The 26481-nt window shown below is 39.0% G+C and overlaps 1 protein-coding gene across 3 annotated transcripts in view; it reads right to left on the reverse strand.

Annotated features, from left to right (window-relative positions):
- The window catches only part of FANCC (FA complementation group C), a 267194-nt gene that overhangs the window by 82805 nt on the left and 157908 nt on the right, over positions 1 to 26481 (reverse strand). For all 3 annotated transcript variants that reach the window (XM_030293538.2, XM_030293535.1, XM_030293539.1), the window contains 2 exons: positions 4119 to 4232; positions 3168 to 3232 (listed from right to left, as the gene is read on the reverse strand). In XM_030293538.2, coding sequence (XP_030149398.1) covers positions 3168 to 3232; positions 4119 to 4232 — 179 coding nt within the window. The remainder of the gene's footprint in view (positions 1 to 3167; positions 3233 to 4118; positions 4233 to 26481) is intronic.

The following is a 26481-nucleotide window of genomic DNA, read 5'->3' on the forward strand; positions in this document are numbered from 1 at the left end:
TTTCTCCAGTGTTTTTGTTTAAGAGTTTTATAGTTTACTTTAAAGTTCAGATCCAAAGGATCCTATAAGCTGAAGGCAAAGACAATTTGTGATATAGCTTTAATTGGCAATAGCTTTACAAAAACAAAAAGGGACAAAAGTCCCTTGTTCCCAGCTTCTCTTAGTTAAATAATTCGTTAAAAATGAAATGCTCACCAATGAAGACAACTTTGAATTCTCTTACACAGTGAAGAACATTTTGTAATGTGATTAGTTGCCTTTTAATTTGTTTGAATCTATTTGATTTGTTTACTCTAGATTTTGGAATATTATGTTTCTTTTTTTTTTTTTTTTTAATTTTTTTTTTTTTCAACGTTTATTTATTTTTGGGACAGAGAGAGACAGAGCATGAACGGGGGAGGGGCAGAGAGAGAGAGAGACACAGAATCGGAAACAGGCTCCAGGCTCTGAGCCATCAGCCCAGAGCCTGATGCGGGGCTCGAACTCCCGGACCGCGAGATCGTGACCTGGCTGAAGTCGGACGCCCAACCGACTGCGCCACCCAGGCGCCCCTATGTTTCTTTTTTTTAAATATAATTTATTGTCAAATTGGCTTCCATACAACACCCAGTGCTCATCCCAACAAGTGCCCTCCTCAATGCCCATCACCCACTTTCCCCTCTCCCCCACCGCTTATCTACCCTCAGTTTGTTCTCAGTTTTATGAGTCTCTTATGGCTTGCCTTCTTCCCTCTCTGTTTGTAACTTTTTTTCCCCTTCCCCTCCCCCCATGGTCTTCTGTTAAGTTTCTCAAGATCCACATATGAATGAAAACATATGGTGTCTGTCTTTCTCTGCCTGGCTTATTTCACTTAGCATAATACCCTCTAGTTCCATCCACATTGCTGCAAATGGCCAGATTTCATTCTTTCTCATTGCCAAGTAGTATTCCATTGTATATATAAACCACATCTTCTTTATCCATTTGTCAGTTGATGGACATTTAGGCTCTTTCCATAATTTGGCTATTGTTGAAAGTGCTGCTATAAACATTGGGGTACATGTGCCCCTATGCATCAGCACTCCTGTATCCCTTGGGTAAATTCCTAGCAGTGCTATTGCTGGGTCACAGGGTAGTTCTATTTTTAATTTTTTGAAGAACCTCCACACTGTTTTCCAGAGCAGCTGCACCAGTTTGCATTCCCACCAACAGTGCAAGAGGGTTCCCATTTCTCCGCATCATCACCAGCATCTATAGTCTCCTGATTTGTTCATTGTAGCCACTCTGGCAGGCGTGAGGTGATATCTCAGCGTGGCTTTGATTTCTGTTTCCTGGCTGATGAGTGACATTGCGCATCATTTCATGTGCCTGTTGGCCATCTGGATATCGTCTCTGGAAAAGTGTCTATTCATGTCTTCTGCCCATTTCTTCACTGGATTATTTGTTTTTCGGGTGTGGAGTTTGGTGAGTTCTTTATAGATTTTGGATATTGGCCCTTTATCCAATATGTCATTTGCAAATATCTTTTCCCACTCCATCGGTTGCCTTTTAGTTTTGTTGATTGTTTCCTTTGCAGTGCAGAAGGTTTTTATCTTGATGAGGTCCCAACAGTTCATTTTTGCTTTTAATTCCCTTGCCTTTGGAGATGTGTCGAGTAAAGAAATTGCTACGGCTGAGGTGAAAGAGGTTGTTGCCTTTCTCCTCTAGGGTTTTCATGATTTTCTATCTCACATTCAGGTCCTTCATCCATTTTGAGTTTATTTTTGTGTACGCTATAAGAAACTGGTCTAGTTTCATTCTTCTGCATGTTGCTGTCCAGTTCTCCCAGCACCATTTGTTAAAGAGACTGTCTTCTTTTCACTGGGTATTCTTTCCTGTTTTGTCAAAGATTAGTTGGCCATACATTTGTGGGCTCAATTCTGGGTTCTCTATTCTATTCCATTGGTCTATGTGTCCGTTTTGTGCCAATACCATACTGTCTTGAGGATTACAGCTTTGTAGTAGAGGCTAACGTCTGGGATTGTGATGCCTCCCACTTTGGTTTTCTTTTTCAATATTACTTTGGCTTTTCAGGATCTTTTGTGGTTCCATACAAATTTTAGGGTTGTTTGTTCTAGCTTTGAGAAGAATGCTGGTGCAATTTTGAGGATTGCATTGAATGTGTAGATTGCTTTGGGTAGTATTGACATTTTAACAGTATTTATTCTTCCAATCCATGAGAATGGAATGTTTTTCCATTTGTGTCTTCTTCAGTTTCCTTCATAAGCTTTCTGTAGTTTTCAGAATACAGATCTTTTACATCTTTGGTTAGGTTTATTCCTAGGTATTTTATGGTTCTTGGTGTAATTGTAAATGGGATCAGTTTCTTTATTTCTCTGTTGCTTCATTATTGGTGTATAAAAATGCAATTGATTTCTGTACATTGAATTTGTACCCTGTGACTTTGCTGAATTCATGTATCAGTTCTAGCAGACTTTTGGTGGAGTCTGTCGGGTTTTCTATGTAGAGTATCATGTCATCTGTGAAAAGTGAAAGTTTGACTTCTTCTTTGCCAATTTTGATCCCTTTTATTTCATTTTGTTGGCTGATTGCTGATGTTAGGACTTCCAACACTCTGGTAAACAACAGTGATGACAGAGGATATCCCTGTCCTGTTCCTGATCTCAGGGGCAAAGCTCTCAGTTTTTCCCCATTGAGGATGATATTAGCTGTCAGCTTTTCATAAACGGCTTTTATGATGCTTAAGTATTTTCCTTCTATCCCAACTTTCTTAAGGGTTTTTATTAAGAAAGGATGCTGTATTAAGTCATATATGCACATCAACTATCTGTGGCCTTGGAAATACTGTTTGTATGTGTATGTATACTGTATGTATAACACAAACACATACACACTCTCTGAACTGAGTCCTTCCTTTGTTTGTGTATCCCTTACTGTATGTGTAGGGATTTTTACTCAGGGTCACAAGGGACGTTGCATGATTTACTGCCCTAAAAAGCTGAAAGAATAGTGATTTAAAAAGAAAGTTTCATAAAATTCACAAATTTGCCATGTATAAATAATCTCTTCACACAGAATATAACTGTAACTATGAACATGAATTTCCTAAGAATTATAAAATTTTTCTCTCATAACCAAACTGATACATTTTGAAACTTGAGAAGGGGGATGTTTAGTTTAACACCTACCGCCTTTGAGTGTTAAATCCATTAAGATGATTCTCTCGGAGTTCAGACACTAACGATAAAACCATCTGTAAAACAAAATCAGTTGCAGGTTAACTCACACTGCAAAACAGGATTACATCAGTTCTATTTTTCTTGGTGTGAGTGATATTTCCGTTGAGATTCCCTACTCTCCCCTACCCGTCCTCTCCTTGTTTTACTTTGTCAAAATGAAAAGAAAGCAGTGCCAAGTCACATTTACAAATAACTTGGATTTTATTTTTAATGTCTGTTATTCTGCATTCCAATGTAAGCAAATGAACAATAGATCATTAATTTCCTAAGAAAACCAAACCTGTTAAAAAAAAAACCACATTAAAGTTAGCTTATTTTTTCTTGCCTAATTTAGTACTTTATCTTTTAAAAATTCTATTTATGTATAAAGTTTCCAAAAGACCAGAAAAGTTAACAAACATTATTTAGAAGAGTTATGTTAAGATCATAAATTAAAATTTCTTGAATTTGGCTAAAATTCAAGGCAGAAGAAAACATAGCTTTAATAATAAGATGAGAATATATAACACTATTTACAACACTGTCATTTATTGAATTTTTTGCTTTAACATAAATTCCTATCAGGAATTTTAAATACAAAATGCGTCCAACAGTAAACGGGTGTGTTTACATTGTTTAAGGAAATCTCTTCTTCCAAAAATCTTTGAGAGAATAAATGAGATCTGTTAAGAGAAGAAAGGGGTTGGGTGATTTAGAATAACCTCTCCTGGTTTCCCTCTTTTTTCTCAGAATCTCCCGCCTCAGGTTTCTTCCTTATATGGCTATAAGTCTGCCCAAGGTAAGAAGAGATAAACAGAGAAAAGTTAAACATCTCTCCTGGAAGAGTGAAATATTTCCATTTACCCTTTTTGCTGATGGTACATTAAACAACAAAAATTTCAATACATTAAAAATACTCACATTTTTAAGCAAACCAGGATAGTAATCTGCAGGTGCATATCCAAGACCTTGAATAAAAAGATCAACTTCTTTTGTATCAAATTTGAACGCTGACAGTACATGAGATAGCAAGCCCTTAAAAACATGAACAGAAAAAGTTATTAAAAGTGAGTGCAAGTGGCATGTGCCTATTACATATAATGCCTAGAACCCATGTCCTCTGTAAATGCGGTGATCTCTATGAAAGGAGTAACCTTAGTTTGTCCAAATACCCAGTTCATGTGGATTCAAGATATAAAGAAATAAGTTGGCCTTAAAATTATCATATTAAAATAGGTCATTTATTTTACTATTCTATTTTTTCTCTTTATTTTTATAGAGAGCAAGAGAGAGCACACAGGTGGGGGAGAACATCTGGGGGGGTGGGGAAAGAGGGAGAGAAAGAGAGAAGGAGAGGGGGGGATGGAAGGAGAGAGAGAGACAGCCAGAGAGAGGGAGAGCCAGAGAGGGAGAGGGAGAACCTCAAGCAGGCTCCATGCTCAGGGCAGAGCCCAACACGGGCTCAAGATCAAGAGATCAAGAGTTGGATGATCAACCAACTGAGCCACTCAGGTGTCCCCAAAATACATCATTTTAAACAAATGTTAACAGTGAAGCAAAAATAATGAATGAACAATGCTTACCCATATTAAGATTGTGATCTTTATTGTTTTTAACTCAGCAAAATATTTTTATCAAAGTAGATACAATAATTTAACACATGACAAGGAACACACCACAAATTACTAGGGAAAGATTATGAATTAATAAATGGTGCTCTGGGAAAAATATTTTAAAAAATTAGATTTGTACCTTATGTCATTCATTAAAATATACCTGAACTTAATGTAAATTAAAGGGATCAATGTAAAAATTAAGTAAGGGGTGCCTGGGTGGTTCAGCTGGTTAAGGGTCTGACTTCGGCTCAGGTCATGATCTCATGGTTTGTGAGTTTGAGCCCCATGTCAGGCTCTGTGCTGACAGCTCAGAGCCTGGAGCCTGCTTCAGATCCTGTGTCTCCCTCTCTCTCTGCCCCCTCCCCTGCTCATGCTGTGTCCCACTGTCTCAAAAATAAATAAACATCAAAAAAAAATTTTTTTTTAATGAATGGGGAAGAACTTTGTAAACTGAAAATTAAGAGAGCAAATCATTGGCTGTTCTAAATAGAAATAAAATCTTGTGTCTTCAGAAAATAATATAAGCAAAACCTAGGAAGAATTTTAACAATAACATATAACCATAAGTAGTCAAATTCTTGTGCAAAATATCATATGACAAACACTAAGAACATACATAAAAATGAGTATGAACAGATAATTCATAAGACAAAATACAAACGTGCAAGAAACACATGGATAAATTCTTCACCCTCATAAACTCAAAGGGTAAATTTAAGCATCAACATACCATTTTTCACTTAATGAATTAAAGATTTTTACAGACCTAAATACCAAATGCTCATCTGGGTTCTCTGAAACAGGTACTCTGTATGAGCTATTAAAATATAAATGGGTATCCATATATCCTGCTGCTGTGAACCACACTGAGGCACCCCCAGAGAGTGTGAGTGGGTATAACACAGCCTATAACCCACCCCAAGCTTGGACTGCCAGGGCTATGTCTGCCCAGAGGTTTATAACCTGAACAAAGGCGCCTTATAGATTAATAGAGGCCTGCCTTATAGAGATCAACTTGAAAATATATATTAAAGGTTTTTTTAAAAGCATTCAGAAGTTTTAATGTACCTGGCACACATTTAAGGAAATAAACCTAAAATGATGATGGGGATTATACTCAAAAGATGTTCACTACAATGTTCTTTCTCAGTGAAAAATGTCTAACAGCAGAGACTAATTTATCATACCCTCACTCAGTGGCTCATTGTAAACCATTAAAATGTTTATAAAGAATTTATGAGAGCATTTTAAATGGTTATATTACAATTTTAAATGAAGAAAGGAAGATGCAAATTTTAATACACAGAAACAATCTCATCAATTTAAAAATAATCCACACCATACATGGAAATGAAAAAATAATGAAGAAACTATCACCAAATATTAATAGTCTCTGTGATGGTGCTATTATGGATATATGTTTTTTCTTTCTTTCCTTTTTTTTTTTTTTTTGTTCCTTTAAGAGAGGGAGAGAGTGCAAGCAGGAAGAGGGACAGAGGGATGGAGGGAAACAGAGAGACACAGAGAGAGAGAGAGAGAGAGAGAGAGAGAGAGAGAGAATATCTCAAGCAGGCTTCACGGTCAGCACGGAGCCCGACACAGGGCTTGATCCCACAACCCTGGGATCATAGTCTGAGCCAAAACCAAGAGACTGTCGCTCAACCGACTGAGCCACCCAGGCACCCCTATATTTTTCCTTCTTTCTACTTTGGTATATTTTCCAGTTTCCTATGCATGTATGTGTACTATTTTTATACTCAGGAAAAAAATTTACTTTTTGAAAAAGTGTTATACTTGGAAACATTTTGTTTTTTAGTAGTAGCTTTATTGAGATATAATTCATATACTATTAAGTCTACTCTTTAAAGTATGCAACTCAGTGGTTTTTTGTATATTCACAGGGAAATAAGCCACTTTATTTTTTTAACTCCTGCACTGCATTCTGTAAGTACACATTACAAGATAAAGTAAACTTGTGTATGTGCATCTAAATTTGTGAGTCCATACACATACTTAGATAGGACTAAACCTAGGGAAATAAAATAATATAATAAATTTCACCTACCATCACACTTAATAAGCATTAAAAACACCAAAGGCTGACTCTCCCTCACTGGCCTGTTTGAAGCTACATAGGGGCTGTAGGCTCTTTGGCCCCTCAGGACTTTACGATGTCCTACTCTCTCTGCCATGAAGGTCCTTCCAGACCTGTTTAAATGTCACTTCTTGAGGGAATTCTAACAGTTAAGACAACTAAAATTTACTGAGTGCTTTCCATGTGTGAAATGTTGTGCTAAGTTCTCTAAGTATGGCATCTCAGTTAAAATCCCATTAATCAAATTTTTAATAAAAATTCAATTAAGCAAGTTTCAATTAAGCCACCTATAAACAGGCGGCTACTATCATTATAATTCACACGATTGACCCTTAAAAAGTTAAAGCACAAAGTACTACAGACCTAGTTGGTATAAAAAGTAATGCAGTGTATGTACAATAGAAGGAAACTGATTTCAAGGCTGCAACAGTTAAGAATCAGTTATGACTGTAGATCCTAAGGAAAACCATGCCAAGGCTTTCCCCTATAAATCCAGTGCCTCCCAGAAGCACTCACATCCTGGGCCTTGGACCAGTGAGTGGAGGCTGGCTTCCCAAAAGTGCAGGAGTTACTTTGGTAGCTGAGCCAATGAAAGTTTAAAAAAAAAAAAATCTAGGACATTCAATAGATTCAGAGGGGGTGACCAGGGATTGTAACTAATTCCTGAGAAATATTTAAAGTAGCCATAAACAGTTCCCTAGACAGTATTCACAATGCCTGTATTATGCAAGCTGACTATAACACCTAAGGTCTTGGAAAAATGAAAACAACCTAATTGTCAGACCTGTCCTGGCCTAAATTCCCAAAATGATATGGGTAGAAACTGATTTTTAAAAAATCAAATGCTATAAATATTAGTTCCCCACCCCACCTCTTGACCTGTTTAAAAAACAAAAACAAACAAAAAACCCCATACTGTAATATTCAGTGTTGGCAAGGATGTGGTGAGAGGGGTACTCTGCTGTTGTTGGGAGCACAAATTTATAAAGCCTTTCTGGGAAGTCACTTGATGTTATGTAGCCAAAACCTTAAAATTCATATCCTTTTACCCAGTTATTTAATTTCCAAGAATATATCTTAATGAATGTTTTAGGTTCATAAGCAGCATTACTTATAACAGTGAAAAACTGCAAGCAACAAAAGTACTCCACACAGCACTGAACTGGTTGAATTCATCATGGTTTATCCAACAGTGTGAATTACGTTGTAAAAAGATATTTAATGACAATGCAACAATTTAAAAAGCAAGGTGTCAAACTGTGTTTGAGGTGATTTTAATTTTGTATGGAAAAAAAATGCTAGGAAGAAATGTAACAAATAGTTAAAACGGATTTTTTTCTAGTAGTGATTTAAAATTTCTTCTTTAAACTATCTGCATTTCCAAAGTTTCTACTATTACCAAAGCTGGGGTTACTTACTCTATGGCCAAAACTTATAAGGAACCTCCCTATATCCACTCTACATGAGGCAGCTTGAATAATTTTTTTTATCATAACAATGCAAATCTGATTGGTCTTCAGCTTAAGATCCTCTACGGCTTACTTTTTATCATAAAAAATGTTTTGTAGGGGTGCCTGGGTGGCTCAATCAGTTGAGCAACTGACTTCGGCTCAGGTCATGATCTCATGGTTTGTGGGTTCAAGCCCTGCATCAGGCTCTGTGCTGACAGCTCAGAGCCTGGAGCCTGCTTCATATTCTGTGTCTCCCTCTCTCTCTGCCCCTCCCCACTCATGCTCTGTCTCTCTCTGTCTCAGAAATAAATAAACATTAAAAAAAAAATGTTTTGTAAAATAAAATTACATGCGGGGCGCCTGGGTGGCTCAGTCTGTTGAGCGTCCAACTTCGACTCAGGTCATGATCTCAAGGTCTGTGGGTTCAAGGCCAGCGTCGGGCTCTGTGCTGACAGCTCAGAGCCTGGAGCCTGTTTCAGATTCTGTGTCTCCCTCTCTCTCTGCCTCTCCCCCACTCTCACTTTGTCTCACTCTGTCTCTCAAAAATAAATAAATGTAAAAAAAATTTAAAAAATAAAATAAAATTACATGCTTTAACTTATGTCTGTTTTTCCCATAATTCCCTAATACAAACTGCTATGGAGGGCCAAGAGAGTTTTATTCCTGGATAAAATAAGCATAGGTCCTGAGAAACAGCATACTGAGGTCTGGCTATGGTTACATAACTTCCAGACACCTCAAACTTTAGACCTTCAAATCTCTTTTTTAAAGTAAACTTAAAAACTGACAAGCAGTTCTCATTGTTAAGAATTTTTTTTTTACTGCCACCTAGTGGCTACCAGAAAACCATTAAACACAAAACCATTCAAGATTCTGTAGGCATCTAACGCCTGGACAAAAATTCATTCCTACAGTCGTATGATAATTGATTCTTTTGTAAATGCCAACAGAGCAGTCTTGGAGATTGTCTATTTCAATCTTCTCATTTTACTAATGAACTGATGAAGAACTGGTTTTCTGAATACAGGAATCAATATCAACAAAAAGGACATGAATGTAAACAAACAGGCTCTGACTTGAAGGGCTTAAAGAAAAAGTGCAAATCATTCAATCATCCTGGCTGTGGTCTAAGATCCTTCAAGGGTGGAAGGTGCAGTAATGAACACAGCTGTGGGCAAAACATCTGAAGTCCAATTTTGATTCATGCAGGAGTTTTAAGAACTCTGCTAGTATTTAAAAAGCCATTTTAAAAATGCTTATACCATTTATGGTGAACTTTCATTAAGGAGAGACATTTTAAATAAACCAGAGGAAAATCCACTGCCCTTGTTTTCAGGTGCTCTTTTTGTCCTCACCTCACTGTATCTGCTCTATCTTGAACAGGCAGCACATTCACAAGCGGGTTAGGAAAGTTGGACCAATGAGGCTGTGGTTTGGCTCACTGTTGGGTTGTGGAAGAAGGGCTGTGGTTTCTGCTCAGGCAGAGGGTTAGGAGAGCCAAACTGTGGTCAATCTTCTTGAACTGAGACAGAGCACATATTTCATGCTTCTCCAAACAATTTCTTCATCTGATCATTAAAGTCTTTTAGAATTTCCATCACTTTGGTCTCTATTGCATCTAGCTCTTTATATATACTATAAATAAAAAACTGTTTAAACAAAGATCCCTTATTCATTCAACAAACATTTTGAGTGTGATCTGTATTCAAGCCACTCTCCTACGGTATTGGGATATGAAGCCCCTGCAGCCCATGGAAGGGAGATGGAGATGGAAACAGCCGTAATAGAAGACAGAATGCAGTAAGTGCTACAACGAGGGGGTAAGACAATCACTGTGAGAACACAGGAAGTAATGATTAATTCCAACTGTAGGGTTTCAGAGTGCTCCCAGAGATGATGACTTCTGAGCTGATTCTGATAGCTGGGTAAGGACAGCAAGAGTGAGGGGAAGGAGGCAGGGAAAGAGAGAAGATAGGCTGTGTAATGGGACGGACAGAGAAAACAACTAGGGAAGGAGAGAGAGAACTGGTGGGAAAGAACTATGGGAAAGGCCATAGTAGGCAGAGCAAAGACACATGGCAAATACTCCTGTCAATCCTCCTGCTCCCAGCCCTTGCTGGATGCCTCAGCACAGCTCACCCCCTACCTCTCCCACCCCTGCACCACACAGGGCTTCAGCCCACCTGGTCAAACTTACTTCTCCTGGTCTTTCTCTTTGATCTCTGCAATCTGGTGACAGCAGGCTCCCTGCTGGTCACCACATTCATCCTCCCCTTTCCCACCTCCATACCATTTCCTTATCCTGAGAAATCCAACAACCTCCACACATCTCTAGCTGCCAAAATTACACATATTTTTCAAAAATCCATCTTTCTCCAAACTCCTGTTCCAGTGCCTGACAGGATGAAATCGTACTCTCCTGAAATCTCCATGGTACCCTATTTGTAGTTCTCTGACAGTGCCTACCAAGTTCTGCCTTGCACCGTAGTTACCTGTTTCCTCTTCTACTCATTAGCCCACCGGCTCCCCAAGAAAGGGACAGTCTTACTATCTTTATATTCCTTAGAGCAAAAGCTAGCCCACTACACTGCACATAATAGGCATTCAATAAACACTAGCCTGGGGCGCCTGGGTGGCTCGGTAGGTTAAGCGCCAGACTTCTGTGGGTTCACCACCTTGGGCTCTGTGCTGACAGCTCAGAGCCTGGAGCCTGCTTCAGATTCTGTCTCCCTCTCCTTCTGCCCCTTCTCTGCTTGCACTTTGTCTCTCTCTCAAAATAAAATAAAGACATAAAAAAAAAAATTAGGAAAAAAATAAAAATAAACACTAGCTTAATAAAAATAAATAGAATGAATTGCTCATTTACAGTTACTGAACAATATAATCACTGCAGGATTCCTCTGTGACCTCATTACAGGATACAATAATAAATTTTGACCAAAAAATTTAATCCTCAAGGTATAACACAACATGTTTAATCTTATCTTCTCTCAAGCCTTTACCAAAGCATCTGGTCTATCAGTTGTCGGCCAATAGAACTGCTACCATTTTGAATACTTGGCAGGTTCCTTTATTGTATAAAAATACATGTGCCCAAATACTGAATTAGTCACTTTTTTTATATTCCCATGGCATTTTATGTAAATATCTAGTAAAACATTTATGTTATTATCCTGTTTGTTATACTTAAGTAATATTAAAATTCACAATTAATTATATCATTGCAAGTGATTTAGTTTCCTAAATTAGATACCATAGTGAAAACTGGCTAATTTTCTTAATAACACAATCTTAAATTATCATTGCCCCCTGACAAGAAACACAGTCTAGAATCTACACTAACATCTAAGCACCACCTAAATATATTACTTCACTGAAAAAGAAGAAAAATCCTCTATAAAGTTAAAATGGACCAGCAGTGCTCTGTGCATAGTACTACACGACAAAACAACAAAGAAGATAAATGTTACAAAACTTTAAAAAGCATATATTAAAGACCTGCCTAAATGGAAAGATATACTATAGCCTCAGCAAGAAAAATTCAATGTCACGAAGAAGTAAATTCTCATACAAACTCAATGGAGTACCATTAACAATCCTAAATAGGTTTTTGTTTGGTGGGACTTCTGAAGCTTGTCTAAAACTCACAGAGAAAAGCAAGTACTCAAACATATGCTAAGGAAAAGAATAAAATTACAGAAACACACAGCATGACTCCATTTCCATGAAGTTCAAAAGCAGGTACACTAAACAAGGTGCTATTCAGGGACACATACGCAAGGGGCAGAACTACAAATTCTGCAAATTACTTCTGGATAAAGGTTCTAAGAGACAGAGTGAGATAAAGCGAATTAAATATTTTACACCATCGCAATGATTCTGTGCCTGTTTGTCTGAAGCACCCATAATACTGAGATTTCTCAGGGAAAAAAATATCATTGTGGTGATGTAGTTCCACTGCTAACTCTTCTAAAATCTGAAATCCTTATCTAAAATTATAAGGCAGACTGTTTTCATATTATGATATAATGCAATACCCACTGTTGTTGATAAAACTAGAAAGAAATAAGATACAAATGCTTGAAGTTATTTAGAATTCTGTAAATTAAAAACACTTTATAAGCTTCCACAGTATTTTTTTGTTATTTCTATAAATTAAGAATTAAAAAATATTTCAAAATGCAGCTGGCACATGTAACTGGCATACCATCAGATACTAGCATAATTTATAATCCAAATCAAGAAGAAATGAGTCCTAAGTTAAAGATATGGATTTATTTCTAGTATGTTCTTTCTAAAAATCAGATGTTTAATTTAACATAATTTTGAGGGGCACCTGGGTGCTTCAGTTGGTTAGGCTCCTGACTTGGTTTTGGCTCAGGTCTGATCTCACAGTTCGTGGGATTGAGCCCCATATCAGGCTCCCAGCTGACAGTGTGGAGCCTGCTTGGGATTCTCTCTCACTCCTTTCTTTCTGCCCCTCCTCCACATGCGCACTCTCTCTCTCTCTCAAAATAAATAAATAAACTTCAACGCACGCGCACACACACACACACACACACACACAAAACTATTCCTTTAGAATAAAAGTAAAGTTTTAAAAATAAAGAACTTACTACATTATTTCTTTCAACCCAAAACACTAGTCTGAATAAATTAACCTAAACAATGCCAGTATCCAACTTGGAACACGACAATTTGTTTCCAACAGTTAACAGTCTTATTAGTCTCATTTGGGTATGATAGGTTCAATCTAATAGATCTGCAATTACCATAGTTCCTTTTATTTCAATTCAATATTGAAACTATTAAATGATTTTTAATTTTCTAGAATGAGTATCTACTTAAGCCAAAGTGGACAAAGTCTAATTTAGTGAGCAATTTACTATGAAAGAAAATTAATCATACAAAACATGTACTGAGAAACACCTTTCCCTATTACATGGGGAAGTATGGTTCAAGAAACTAGGAAGCAAGATTCAATAAGTAGTTAGTCATTGATTATTTTGCCATTCTCATAAACCATACACTGTGAGGTATTAAAGTTCAAATATGACTCCAAATCAGGGATGAGGACAGAGTACAATTGCTTTTTTCCTGAGAAAACTTGAAATCCTACCATTTAAAACAAATGGATTTATTACTCAGCACTCTTTTTAAGTAAAGGTTAGTGCTGAGAAACTATGTACTGATCTAGCCCCTTCATGGGGCTATTGAAATACCCTTAAGATGATTAGATTTTTCTCAGTCTCTGCCCTATTGACGTTTTGGGCCTAATTCTTTGTTGTTGGGAGCTGTCCTGTGTATTCCTAGCTTCTACCCACTAAACACCAGTAGCCATGCCCGCTCCAAGTTGTGACAACCCAAACTGTCTCCAGATACTGCTGAATCCCCTCAAGAGCAAAATAGTCCCAGCTAAGAAGCTCTGGTTTAAACATACACCTGCTTTTTAAAATTAGTTTGGATTAGAGGTTTTGCATATTCCTGTTGTTTCGGGTATAAAGATGAGTATTGACAATATAAAGAAGACACTGTAATTGATATGGAAGAATTACAGAAGTTAGTATTATGCGAAGAAAGTAAGTTGCAGAATAACACATGCAGCATACTTCCATTTATATGAAAAGAAACATAAAAAAATAATGTATTTTCATATATAAATGTAAAGACTAGAAGGATCTATAGATCTTCCATGACTTACAATAGGATTATGTCCCATTAAGTATATCATAAGATGGAAAGCGCATGTAATACCCCTAACCTACCCAACATCACAGCTTAGCCAGAGCTACCTTAAATGTGTTCAGAACACTTACATTAGCCCACAGTTGGGGTAAATCACCTAACTCAAAGCCTATTTTATAATACAAAGTTGACTATCTTATATAATTTATGGAGTGCTGTACTGAAAGGAAAAAAACAGAATGGTTGTCCATGTGGGTAGAGAATGTTGGTCAGTGTACGGGGTTGTTCACCCTCACAATCGCTGGCTGACTGGGAGCTGCCACTGCCCAGCATCACGAGGATTGATCACCCACTGATACCCTGGGAAAAGATTAAAGTTCAAAATTCAAAGTATGGTCTCTCCTGAATGTGGTCATTTTTATACCATCATAAAGTCAAAAAATTGTCAGTTGAACGCTTGTAAGTTGGGGACTATCTGTACAGTCAGTTGATACCAGATATTTCTTCTGTGGAGGGATATGAAGGCTCCTATGTTTGAATTGTTTTCTGTTTGTTCGTTTGTTTGTTTTTGGTCTGTGAGACATTTATATTGATGTATTATTTGTATAATTTAAAAAGGAAAGGAAGGAAAAAGGAAGACTTTGATTTTGATTCTAGCTATATGATCTTGGGGTAATTTTTTTTTTAAATAGCCTCCCCAGTTCCCATTTCTATTAAATGCAGATGATAAAGTTGATTGTATACATTTGTTACAAAATTAAGATAGGTACATGCACAGGAAGTAGCCAGCACAGAGTGTTGGCTCATAGCACGTCCCTGATCATTGGTAGCTGCTCTGTTGTAAATCTCAGTTTGAGTTAGGATGGAATATAACAGACAGCCAAGTAACTCAGTTCTTGGGTTTGGGGTATCTTTAACCTTCTCTGTCTTCATTATCATGGTCAAGGTCCACCTTTTGCCCTCTGAATCATCACAATGCTGGGTCTTGCATACATTCATCTGACAGTGGGGCTATCATCTTCAGGTTTATCATCTCATAATCAAGTAAGAAACAGATGAAGAGACCGAGGAAGAACCAGTGAAAATGAGGTCGCCTACCTCAGTGTTTCTCCTGGTGTGATGTGGAGATACTTCAATCAGAATCATCTGGTTCTCAATACCATGCAGACATTCCACTGAATCAAAACCTCTGGGTATAGAGCTTCTCCAAGAGGACCACCACCCACCTCACTGCACTGTGAAGTTTAAGGATCACCACTCTAGCAGCTGACCACAACCTGAACACCTGTGTATTTATCTTTTATGCACTGGCGGGAAAATTGAGACAATAGAGAGAAGCCAACATCTTCCTATCACCTCCCTACCTTTGCTGGAGTTAATCCTTCTCTGATCCAAAATCTATTCTAACAATGATCCAAACAAGCCTTACACCATCCCATGTAGTAAGATTACTCAAGCAGCTGAATGAGAATACGTTCAGAGTGGAAATATCCCAGAGCGGAACTTGGAGTCAGACACACTTAGGTTCACCTAGCAGCTCTGTTGCTCAATGGAGAAAATCATTTACTGTCACTAAGCTTCAGTTTCTAAGATATCTTTGAAATGGAGAAAATAATACCTCTCAAGGTTAGGAGGACTGAAAGAAATCAGGTAGGAAAATCACCCGGCTAGAGATCTGGCTCACAGTGGGTGCTAAATAAATGTTAATTCTCATGGTTCAGTGCCAGGGCTGACCCAATTTCTTTGAGACAGGCCGAATATCTACAAGTTGCCCATTTTAGGAAGAGACAGAGACAGAGACTGAGAGAGAGAGGAGTCTTTGATGCATTCTGTTTCATAATCTGCCCACAAATCAAACATTAACAATTGCTTCTATCGAACTTAAAAATTTTCAATGTCTCCAAATTAGAGACATGATTTGCACTCTCTCTCCCTAAGTTCTGTCTTCTGGGGTTCCCAGGAAAGCAAGTGTGGTGTCACTGTGACCACAGCTTCAGGATGCACGCAAGCTGGTATTTTTCATGCAGGCCTCTCCATAAAAAATTCTCATTGGCTCTTGTCCCACCTCCCTCCTATCATGACTTCATTTTCAAAATACCCTCCCTCCCATCTCAGCTGTCCTTGTTTCTGGGGAGAGGACATTGTCAGAGAGTCCACAGGGCCAGTGAAGAAGGTCAGGGTTCCTGGAAGGCAAAAATTCCTGCCCAGTGAAAGGAAAATGTTAGTTTTCTTTGTATTTTGTATTCCTGTCCATACTTTTAATCTTCATAATCAATACAACTTATTATCCCTGTTGTTATCTGGCAGTCTGAAACAATGAAATGTTTGAGTCTGTTTTCTCTACAGGTTATCTCTTTGTTTCCTACTAACTTCTACTCCCTGCGGTGCTCCCGGGTCTCATGTCTAGCTTGCATACCCCAACTAATAATCTTTCCTGGTATGACTTGTGGTTCTGGTCCCTTTCCTAATGCTTAATCCACCCTAATCCTTTTCTCATTTCATTCTGAACACTCAAAATTATGGTCTGACATGCCTCTACAATTAAAAAAATAATGTTATAAATAAGCTGAAAATCAACTTCTAAAAGAGAATTTCTTTTAATTTAAAACTTGGTATATGCAACACTGTCATGATTGCATGGTATTTGGACATTCTGGTGTGCTATTATTCAAATCCTTTGTAGATCAATTAAACGTACCAATTGATCTCAATAAGATGAAGCAAAGTTACTCACATCTCTTTTACACTTTCACATCCATAGCCAAAACAAATTACTACAGACAGATTTCTGTAGCTTTTCCTTCAAAATCCTGCTTTCAGGGTTTTGTTTTTTTTTTTCTTTTTAAAATTTATACGTCCCACTGCAGTTTCAATGAAATGATCTACAATAAAAACCTAACTGGCCTGGTATTTTTAGAGCCCTTTTTACTATGAAATAAACACTCAGAAATCTGGAGAATTGCAGTGGTTAAGTGTGTTAAGTGAGAAGGAAGGCTGCTCATTCATAGAACCGCCCAACACCCATTGTTTACATAGCCTATTCCATGAGCAGGATGCTGACATAACACAATTCACAGAATTTCCAAACACAGGTCCAATCATAACAAAGTCTTCAACTTTTACTTTTGCTTACAGAACCTCTTGCTTGCTCACTGCGGGGGGAGGGGAGGCAGGGCGAGAAATACAGTTGGTTTTCCAAAAACCAAAATCAAAAGGCTTTAGAAAATAAGCCTGAACTAAAATAGCGGTATGAATGATTCAAACAATGGCATTGAAATATATCTATAGTCACATACTATAGAAAGACATAGGTAGGGAGACATAGAAATGTACGCTTTATACTTACTGTAAGCAGGTCACGTGTTTAATAACCATGTTGCCAAGCTTAAATGATCACTCCTTTGCAAGAACCCTCAGTTCCCTGCTTGCCACCCTCACCCTGACGTGCTGAAGTACTTGCCTTGTAAAATCCCAACCCTGTGAACCCATCTCTACCTTGTCTCCACCAGACCCCACACACCTGACACTGGTGAGAACATCAGACACCTGAGCTGCCTGCTCTGGCTCTGATTTCATCACCACACCCCATGAATGGGCTCAGCATTGCCTCACAACCCTCCTATGCTTGTGGTCAATTTGCTCCACAACTTTCTGAGCAATTATTTCATATCTCCTCCTCTCTCATCACACCACTGCCCCCTTCCCACAACTCCTGGCTAAGGACCTCGTCTCATAGTTGAGAAAACAGCAATTAGCCTGGAACTCTCTCATATCGTCACCAACCAGTTCATAAACTTACCTATACGAACAGCCCCGTTTTCTGTCTTTCCCCCTATTCTGAAGGGGAGAAGTGTGTCTCTGCTCCTACAAAGTACAGGTGTCCAAGTGGGCTCTGACCCCCTACTACCTTCTTCGCCAGGACTCTCTATAGCTGTGATCCTCATGCTCTCTGGAATCATCACTGGACTGTTCACATCAGTTCATAACATGCTCTAAGATCTAACTTAAAAAAAAAAGTTCTCCTTAATCCAACATCTCCCTCCTAATTACTGCCTATTTCTTGCTCCTTGTTTAGCAGTCTCCTGAGGAAGCTGTCTAAACTTGCCTTCTCTATTTCCCCACCTCACATTCATTCCCCGGTCTTCTCTAATCTGGCTTCCACCATTTCACTTATCCAAACTCCATGATGCAAACCAACGGACCCGCCTCTATCCTTAGACTGCTCACCTCCTCAGCAGCATCCTAGGTGTTGGCTCTTCTCCCAGAGCCACCACCTTCTACACACACCCAGCACATGCCACAGTGGGGTGGGGCACACAGCCAGTGTGGGCACACTGTGTCCCCGGCTTCCATTCGCTTGAAACATTTTTGTTTTAGCTGGTGGCATACTACACTATACACGTTTCTCTCTTCATCCAGTCTAATATGCTGGTACTTTTTCCTCAACCTGATTTTTAAGTTTTGGAGCCCTCAGAGCTCATTGTGAACCTCCAGGAGATCTTTTCTAGTTCTATCATTTTAGACACCGTTTACTACTGAAGTCTTCTGTTATAAAGAGTTTAAATCCACTTTTGATATCAGATTGCTATGAGCTTTCAAGTCCCACTGCTCCCTTCCCCTTCTGCTCTATATCTCAACAGCTAACAAGGAAGCTGATAAGAAAGCCTCGGTGCTCTTTCCTGTGGCTTACACATGGCAACTCCTGCCCAAGTCCATCCTCTAACCACCATAAAAGTCAAACCAGTCTCCTTTCTTCCTCTCTCAAGTCATTTCTGGAACAGCTGGGGAGCCAGCTCTCATCTCCTTAGAAAGCCCCATTATATGAGTACTAAATCTTTTCATACCCTCTTAGTATGTGTGCAGTGCCCTCTTGGTTTAAGTGTGAGCCACTGATCTCTATATCAGAACCAAATTTAGGGAGGGCGTCAGGAGGTCCATCTCATTCTTGTTGGATGACTGCAACACATTCCAAAATTCTAGCTCCAGCCCTGCTCCCTCTCCTATGCTCCAGATTCATATATGCAACTGGCTTACTTGATGTCTTTGAATGTGGAACAGATCTCTCAAATTTAACAAGTCTAAGACTACTATTATTCCAACCTTCCCAAACCACTTTTTCGTCTTTGTCATCTGAGTAAATTTCACCATCCACATGGTTGTTCAAGTCAAAATTTTAGCTGTTACCTTTGATTCATCCTTCATACCCTTTCCCTCATCCTCCATATCTGATCTATCAGCTGTCCTGGTGTCCTTCTCTCTAGTACCATTCCTTCCTTCCTTCCTTCCTTCCTTCCTTCCTTCCTTTTAATGTTTATTTATTTTTCAAGATACAGAGAGAGAAAGAGAGAGAGAGAGAGAGAGAGAGAACACAAGCCAGGGAGGGACAGCGAGACACAGAGGAAGAAAGAGAGAATCCCAAGCAGACTCCACACTGTCAGCATGGAGCCTGATGTGGGGCTCAGACTCACAAAAACCGTAGAATCACGACCTGAGCTGAAACTCAGAGTCAGACCTCAACTGACTGAGCCACCCAGGCGCCCCATCTAGTACCACTGCTTTCACTCTGATCCCTTCCACTATGATCTCTCACCTAGATGCTGTCATAGCCTGCTACCTGCTTTCCCTCTTTTTATTCTTGCCTCCTCCACCCAGATCCATTTTCCATAAGGCAACAAGAAGGGGTGTCAGGATATAGTCTTCTCAGGGGCAAAACAATATTATAGCGAGAAATTCTGTGAGTTTTGAGTGCAGTAACAGTTTTTTTTTTTTAATTTTTTTTTCCAACGTTTTTATTTATTTTTGGGACAGAGAGAGACAGAGCATGAACGGGCGAGGGGCAGAGAGAGAGGGAGACACAGAATCGGAAACAGGCTCCAGGCTCCGAGCCATCAGCCCAGAGCCCGACGCGGGGCTCGAACTCACGGACCGCGAGATCGTGACCTGGCTGAAGTCGGACGCTTAAACCGACTGCGCCACCCAGGCGCCCCAGCAGTTTTGATGAGACTGGTTTCCTAATGGAATGGAGATCCAGGGAACAATGAGATCAGCCCCCAGAATGTGAAAATCAGAAGCTCAGTTACCACTGTGGTTCAGCTAAACCTAGGTAAACAGTTCGTTTCCTGGAGCTAACAACAGGAGGAAATCACTAGGTAGCCATCACGTGGTTCAGAGCATTGACCTGGCAGTAGTCACCTTCACTTACTCCAGGATTCAAGGACAAGAAAGTCTGTTCACTCTCTAGTTCCTGCCATAGATATTTTCAGTTGAAACTTGACACCCAATAATGGGAAACCCAGTAATAAAACAGAAAGTAAACTACACGTCCAAAGACCCAAGTCCTGGTTTCCAACCCAGTCAGCTTTCTAAATGTTTCTTAACATTTAGAGCCTTGCTTTCTCATTTTCAAAATGAAGATATATTTTTCACAAGGGATTGTTAAATGCATTTATGTATGAACAAACTGTAGAACACCACACAAATTTGAGTTTTTAACATAACCCCCTTTGACATGCCCTTTAAGCAAAAAATACTTTTGATGCAACTGAACTTTTTATTACTAACAATTATAGAAGCGACAGAGTAAAGATCATTATGGAAATTTCAGAGATACACAACTATGCACACAAAGTGAAGATTCTTGGAACTGGCCTAAATACAGAATTCTATTCCCAGCTTGTTTCCCCCCAGATTGTCAGTCTTTTCCTACACAGTTTCATTTTCCACCACATTCCCTGGCCTCCCTTCATCCAAAGGTTACATGTGAGAATGGATTTCAGTCAGTAACCATAAATTCATATATTGTTAACACCAGTGGAAAAACAAGAGTCTCTTGTGAGAGAGTTGCTTTACCATTAAAACTCTACCATAATGTATCCATATTCAAAATAAGTTAGAGGGCACTGAGCACCTAATATGTACCTCACTTTGGAGATGTAACAGTCAACAAGCCAGTTGAAGTTGCTGCACTCATGGAGTTTACCTTCCAGTGAGGAGAGAAGTAGGAAGGGATGGATAAATAAAATACACAATGATAAGAGATGATGATCAGGATGCTGTGACTAGAAAAAAGGGGAGAAAGAGTAGGCTTACTGTATATAAGGAAGGGAGGCAACTCTGAAGGCTGAGTATGAGACCAAGGCCTTAAAGAAAAGGAAGAAATAGCATTTCAGGCCAGTAATCAGCAAGTTCAGATCAACGGCAAATAAGAAAGTACACTGCAGAACCCCCAAGAAGGCCAGTGTTGCTAGGCTGTGTGAGCAGGGAGTAGAATGGGATGCTACAGGATGGAGGTAAAACAGGGTTCCAATCACATAGGATCCTGAAGGCTGTGGTAACAGGAACTGGGGATGTCATTTCAAGCATAACAGGATGAAACTAAAGGGTATTTAGAATGAAAATGATCTGATTTATATTTTTAAAACTATTAAATTTAAGCTTTATTTTGCAGCTAATGAAGAGCAATGAAAATGTTTCTGAGGCGGGTATTGGCATAAGCAATGCTTTACGAAGACTGGGTTGGCAACACTGTGCAAGGCATACTAGAAGAGGAAGAAGACATTGGAGGTTGCCATTAACAGCCAACTATCACGTAAAGTCAAAAGGCAGCAAGTGCCTGAAGTGCCCTGATAACAAAGGACTGAAAAGAAAGGATGAAAGGGAGACATACCACACAGGTGGGATGCACAGGACTTGGTTTGAATGAAAGAGAAGAGGAGGAACTGTGGGGAAGTTTTCAACCAAGACACACGAAGTATAAAGGCAGAGGCCCAGGCAAAGGAAAGATTCAATTTTAGCCATGATACCACTTGCTTCTCATTCTACAGTTACCACTCTGCTACCCCACTGTATTATTCCAGCCCAACAACACTCTAGTTGTTTCTTACCCAAGGCTGGGCATCAGTATGATCAGACCCCAGGCCACACATCAAACCCCCTGAAGAAGGACACGGAAGTTATTTTTTAAAAATCCCACCAGTGATTCTGATGTGCAGCCAAGGCTGAAACTCACTGGCCCAAACAGAGTATAAAACCAGAATTGATTTTGTTTGTTTTTTGGGTGGAAGATTATTTTGGTCATGTTCCTTCTGGAAGAACAACGCTAGCATTTCCTTTACTGTGGGTCAGCTGGTGATAAATTCTCTTGCTTTTTGTCTGAAAATATCTAATTCTGAAAAGAATGACAGCCTTTTCACCCCCACCCCTCAGCATTTGAAGATCTCATTACACCGTCTTCTAGCCTTCATGACTTCTCTGAGAAGTCAGTAGTCAGTCTAATTGTCAAAGCCGGTACCACAGTGACAGAGGTAAGGCACTTGCTTTTAGTGTGAAACTGGATCCACTGCCATGTTCCTACCCAGCAACATATGAGTGATCCACTTCCTCGTCATCCTCACGAGCATTAACTGCTCTATTTTGGAGTCATTTTGACAGGTGTGTGGTGATATCTCATTGTGATTTTATTTTTTGCATTTCTCTGATGGCTAATGATTTGAACATCTTTTCATGTGTTTAATTTACCATCTGTACTTCCTTTTTGTAAAACGTCTGTTCATGTCTTCTGCCCATTTTCTAATTGAATTGCTTGTGGTTTTACTGTTGAGTTTTGAGACTTTTGTTCCCTTCATGTACTGTACTTTTGGTAGTAAGTCTAAGAACTCCTTGCCTAGCTCCAGTTTCTAAGGATCTTCTATTTTTTCCCAAAAGTTTTATGATTTTACATTTTATGTTTAGGTTCCTGATCCATTTTGAATTAATTTTTGTGTAAGTTGTAATGTTTAGGCTGATGTCCAAGTACACCAGCACCACTTGTTGAAATTCCTCCACTGAGTTGCTTCTGTACTTGTCAAAAATCAGTTGAGCCTATTTGCGCGGCTGTATTTCTGGAGTCTATCCTCTTTCAATCATCTATGTGTTTATGCCTCTGCCAATAACACCTGATATAATTACTGTAGCTATTATAGGAAGCCTTATGATTGAAAAGAGTGATTACTCCCACTTTATTCTTCTTTTTCAAGATGGTTATACCTATTCTAGGGCCTGGGCCTTTCCATATAAGTTTTAGAATAAGTCTATGTGTACAAAAAACCTTGCTGGGAAGTGCTTTAAACTTACAGAACAATTTGAAGAAAACTGACATCTTTCTTATGTTGAGTCTTTCACTGCATGAATACTATATGTCTTTCTGTGGATTTAGGTCTTTTTAAATTAATTTAATCAGCATTGTATTATTTTTATCATTTTTAGATTATACAGCCCTGTTTTTGTTAAGTATATAACTAAGCATTTCATTTTCTTTAGGGGTGACTATAAGTGATATTGTTTTTAATTTCAGTTCCCACATGTTCATTGTTAGTATATGGATATGTAGTTGACTTTTGTGTGTTGATCTTTTATTTGGCAATTCTGCTGAACTTACTTATCAGTTCTAAGAGTTGTTTCCTTTTTTCTTTTCCTTTTTTTTGTTTGGTAGGTTCCTTGGGATTTTCTATATTGACAGTAATATCATTTGCAAATAGGGATAGTTTTATTTCTCCTTTTCAATATAGGCCTTTTATTTCTTTCTCTTGCCTTATAATAGTGGTTAAAACTTCCAGTGCTATGAAAATAACACTGATCAGAGGGGGAAAGCATTCAATTTTTCACCATCAAGTATGATGTTATTAGTTGTAGGTGTCTGGTAGATGCTCTGTATTAAGTTAATTCCCCTCTATTCCTAACTCACTGAGAGATTTCTGTCATAAAAGGGTACTAGATCTCCTCAAATGTTTTTAACTTGCATCAATTGATATGAAAACATGATTTGTCTTCTTTTGCTTATTAAAATGGTATAGCACATTGATTTAGTATAAGCATTTAAAAAAATTTTTTTAATGTTTATTTATTTTTGAGAGAGAGACAGAGTGTGAGTAGGGGAGGGGCAGAGAGAGAGGGAGACACAGAATCCAAAGCAGGCTCCAAGCTCTGAGCTGTCAGCACAGGGCCTGATGTGGGGCTCAAACACATAAGTGAGATCATGATCTGAGCTGAAGTCGGATGCTCAACCAACTGAGCCACCCAGATACCCCTAGTATAGGTATTTTAAAGTCTGAGACTTATAATGCCAGTATCTAAAATTCCTATGTGTCCGTGTTGCTGTCTTGTTGTATCTATGGATTCAATTTTGCTGTTGTGACTCTTTGTGTGCCTAGTTATTTTTATTTTGTGCCAATATTACATTTACTAAATCTTGGTAGAAATAATTTGAGGTACCAAGATGATATGAGCTTCTTCCAAGGAGGCTTCTACTAGACCTGAAGCACGAGCAATTCAGGACCATCTTAATCCAATTTCAGCAAACTAAGATGATCTGAAGCAAAGCTGCACTCCTTGTGAGGACCCGTCTACTTCAGTTCATACTTACTCTCAAGGTTCCAACCTAAAGTGAAGGGCTCCACAGGGCTTCCTCACTGGTAGCCCATGGACTCTAATTCGTATCCTCCTCGCCCCACAATGCTGTTAAAAGCACCTTGCTCCTTATTAAGTTGATTCCTCTGGAATTTGTGGACACCTTCAGCCCCAAACAATGGGTTCACCTCCCTTGGCCTCTGTCCTTACTTGGATCCTGATATGGTAAGCCTTTACTATTTTATGGGCTTTTCCATGCCTTCAGGCATGTTTTTAATATATTGTCCAGGCTTTCTCATTCTCAGGAGGAGAGTTTTTGAGTTTGCAATAGCTAGAAACAGAAGTTCCATATGACCTATTCTGAATATCTGATGAAAGTTGTGAACACACTTCCAGGAAAGCTATCCATACCAATAACCTTTTAATACAATTTCATGGAATTTGCTGACCCTCTGAAGCCCATCTATGAACTCCCAGGTTCAAAGTTCTCAAGTTAAAAAGCCAAATATAGTAAAAAGAAAAAGGAACTGCATGCTAATCAGAGTCCACAGGTACTGACCATTTTGTGTTAGGCATTATGCTAACAGCCCTACAATCGTGCTTATTTTTGCACACACTCATAGTCTCTGCAGGAAGCATGGCTTGTTGGTACTGAAAGTGCTGGGCTGGCTCCTTAGGAAAACCAGTGGTGCATGGACAGGAGAACTTTCTACTGCTACCACTGCTGCTGTAACGCTGAACCCTGAGTCAACATAAAGGAGCTACTATGCAGAGGCCAGAAAACAATGTGTAAAATCTGGGCACATTTTAAACTGATGGAGCCATCCATGGGGCGCCTGGGTGGCTCAGTCGGTTAAGTGTCCGACTTCAGCTCAGGTCATGATCTCACGGTTCATGAATTCAAGTCCCTCGTTGCGCTCTGTGCTAACAGCTCAGAACCTGGAACCTGCTTCAGGTTCTGTGCCTCCCTCTCTTTCTGTTCCTTCTCCCACTTGCTCTCTGACTCTCTCTCTCTCAAAAATAAACATTAAAAAAAATAAATAAATAAACTGATTGGAGCCATCCAAAGAGACCTTCCTGGTAGGTGGAACAAAATAGCAGAGGTTGCCATAGGATCCCAAAATTATAGTGAAGTGGGCAACAATGACCAATTTCCGGAGTCCCTAAAGGAGAGGCCAACCTCAGGAAGGTAGATGGCCTACAAGCAAAAACATAATCAGAGGTTTGAGACTCAGACCCCTAGAATGGGCACAAGGCTTCAGGCCAGATGCAATAGCCATAGCTTTGTAGGTCTAGAGATGGACTAAAGGCACCCAAAGCCAGCACTCACAGCAGTAAGACATGCTTCATGACCCAGCAGGAGCTAGGGATGATGGAATTTCTAAAACGCTACCACACTTGACTGGCATTAAATACTGTAGATATTAGGCAGAAAAGGGCTGTAGACCAGAACAGTGGTTCTCAATGGGGCCAATCAAAACCCACCTTTTTTCCCCTCCCAAATTTGTGGCTCTACTGGTATTTACTAGTTAAGGAGGATTAGAAATATGTTTTGTAACAGTGAACTGTCAGACACAACTTTCATATGTCCCACTGTACTTTCAGGTATGTAATACCTACCCTTAGAGCCTAAATTTATTTTACATATAAACACAAAGCATTTTTTGCATGTTTTGACATCCTCTTACTTCTCAAAAAATGTAACTTCCAATGTCTATCAGGGGAGGTTTTAGTGCATTTTAGTCAGAGCTTTGTCAGGAGTTGTCTGTCATTTTGGAAAATCACCCTGCAGAAGGCAAGACCACTCGTTCTATTTTCCCCACTGCCACATCACTCTCTTATATCAGTCTACGTTTGTGGTGGTTACATTCTCATATGTGTGTGTGTAGATACATACCTCAGATTATTTATTATGTCTTCTAAGATCATGTCAAAGCACTTACATTTTGAAATGTATGTTATTTCATACATTTTATAGTAAAGGTGACATACTGTGTGGGTTTTTTTTGTTTTTGTTTTGTTTTGCTTTGTTTTGGAAGAGTATGAATTTCACT

This window comes from Lynx canadensis, chromosome D4 (genome assembly GCF_007474595.2).
Source record: "Lynx canadensis isolate LIC74 chromosome D4, mLynCan4.pri.v2, whole genome shotgun sequence".
In the NCBI taxonomy this organism is placed as follows: domain Eukaryota; kingdom Metazoa; phylum Chordata; class Mammalia; order Carnivora; family Felidae; genus Lynx; species Lynx canadensis.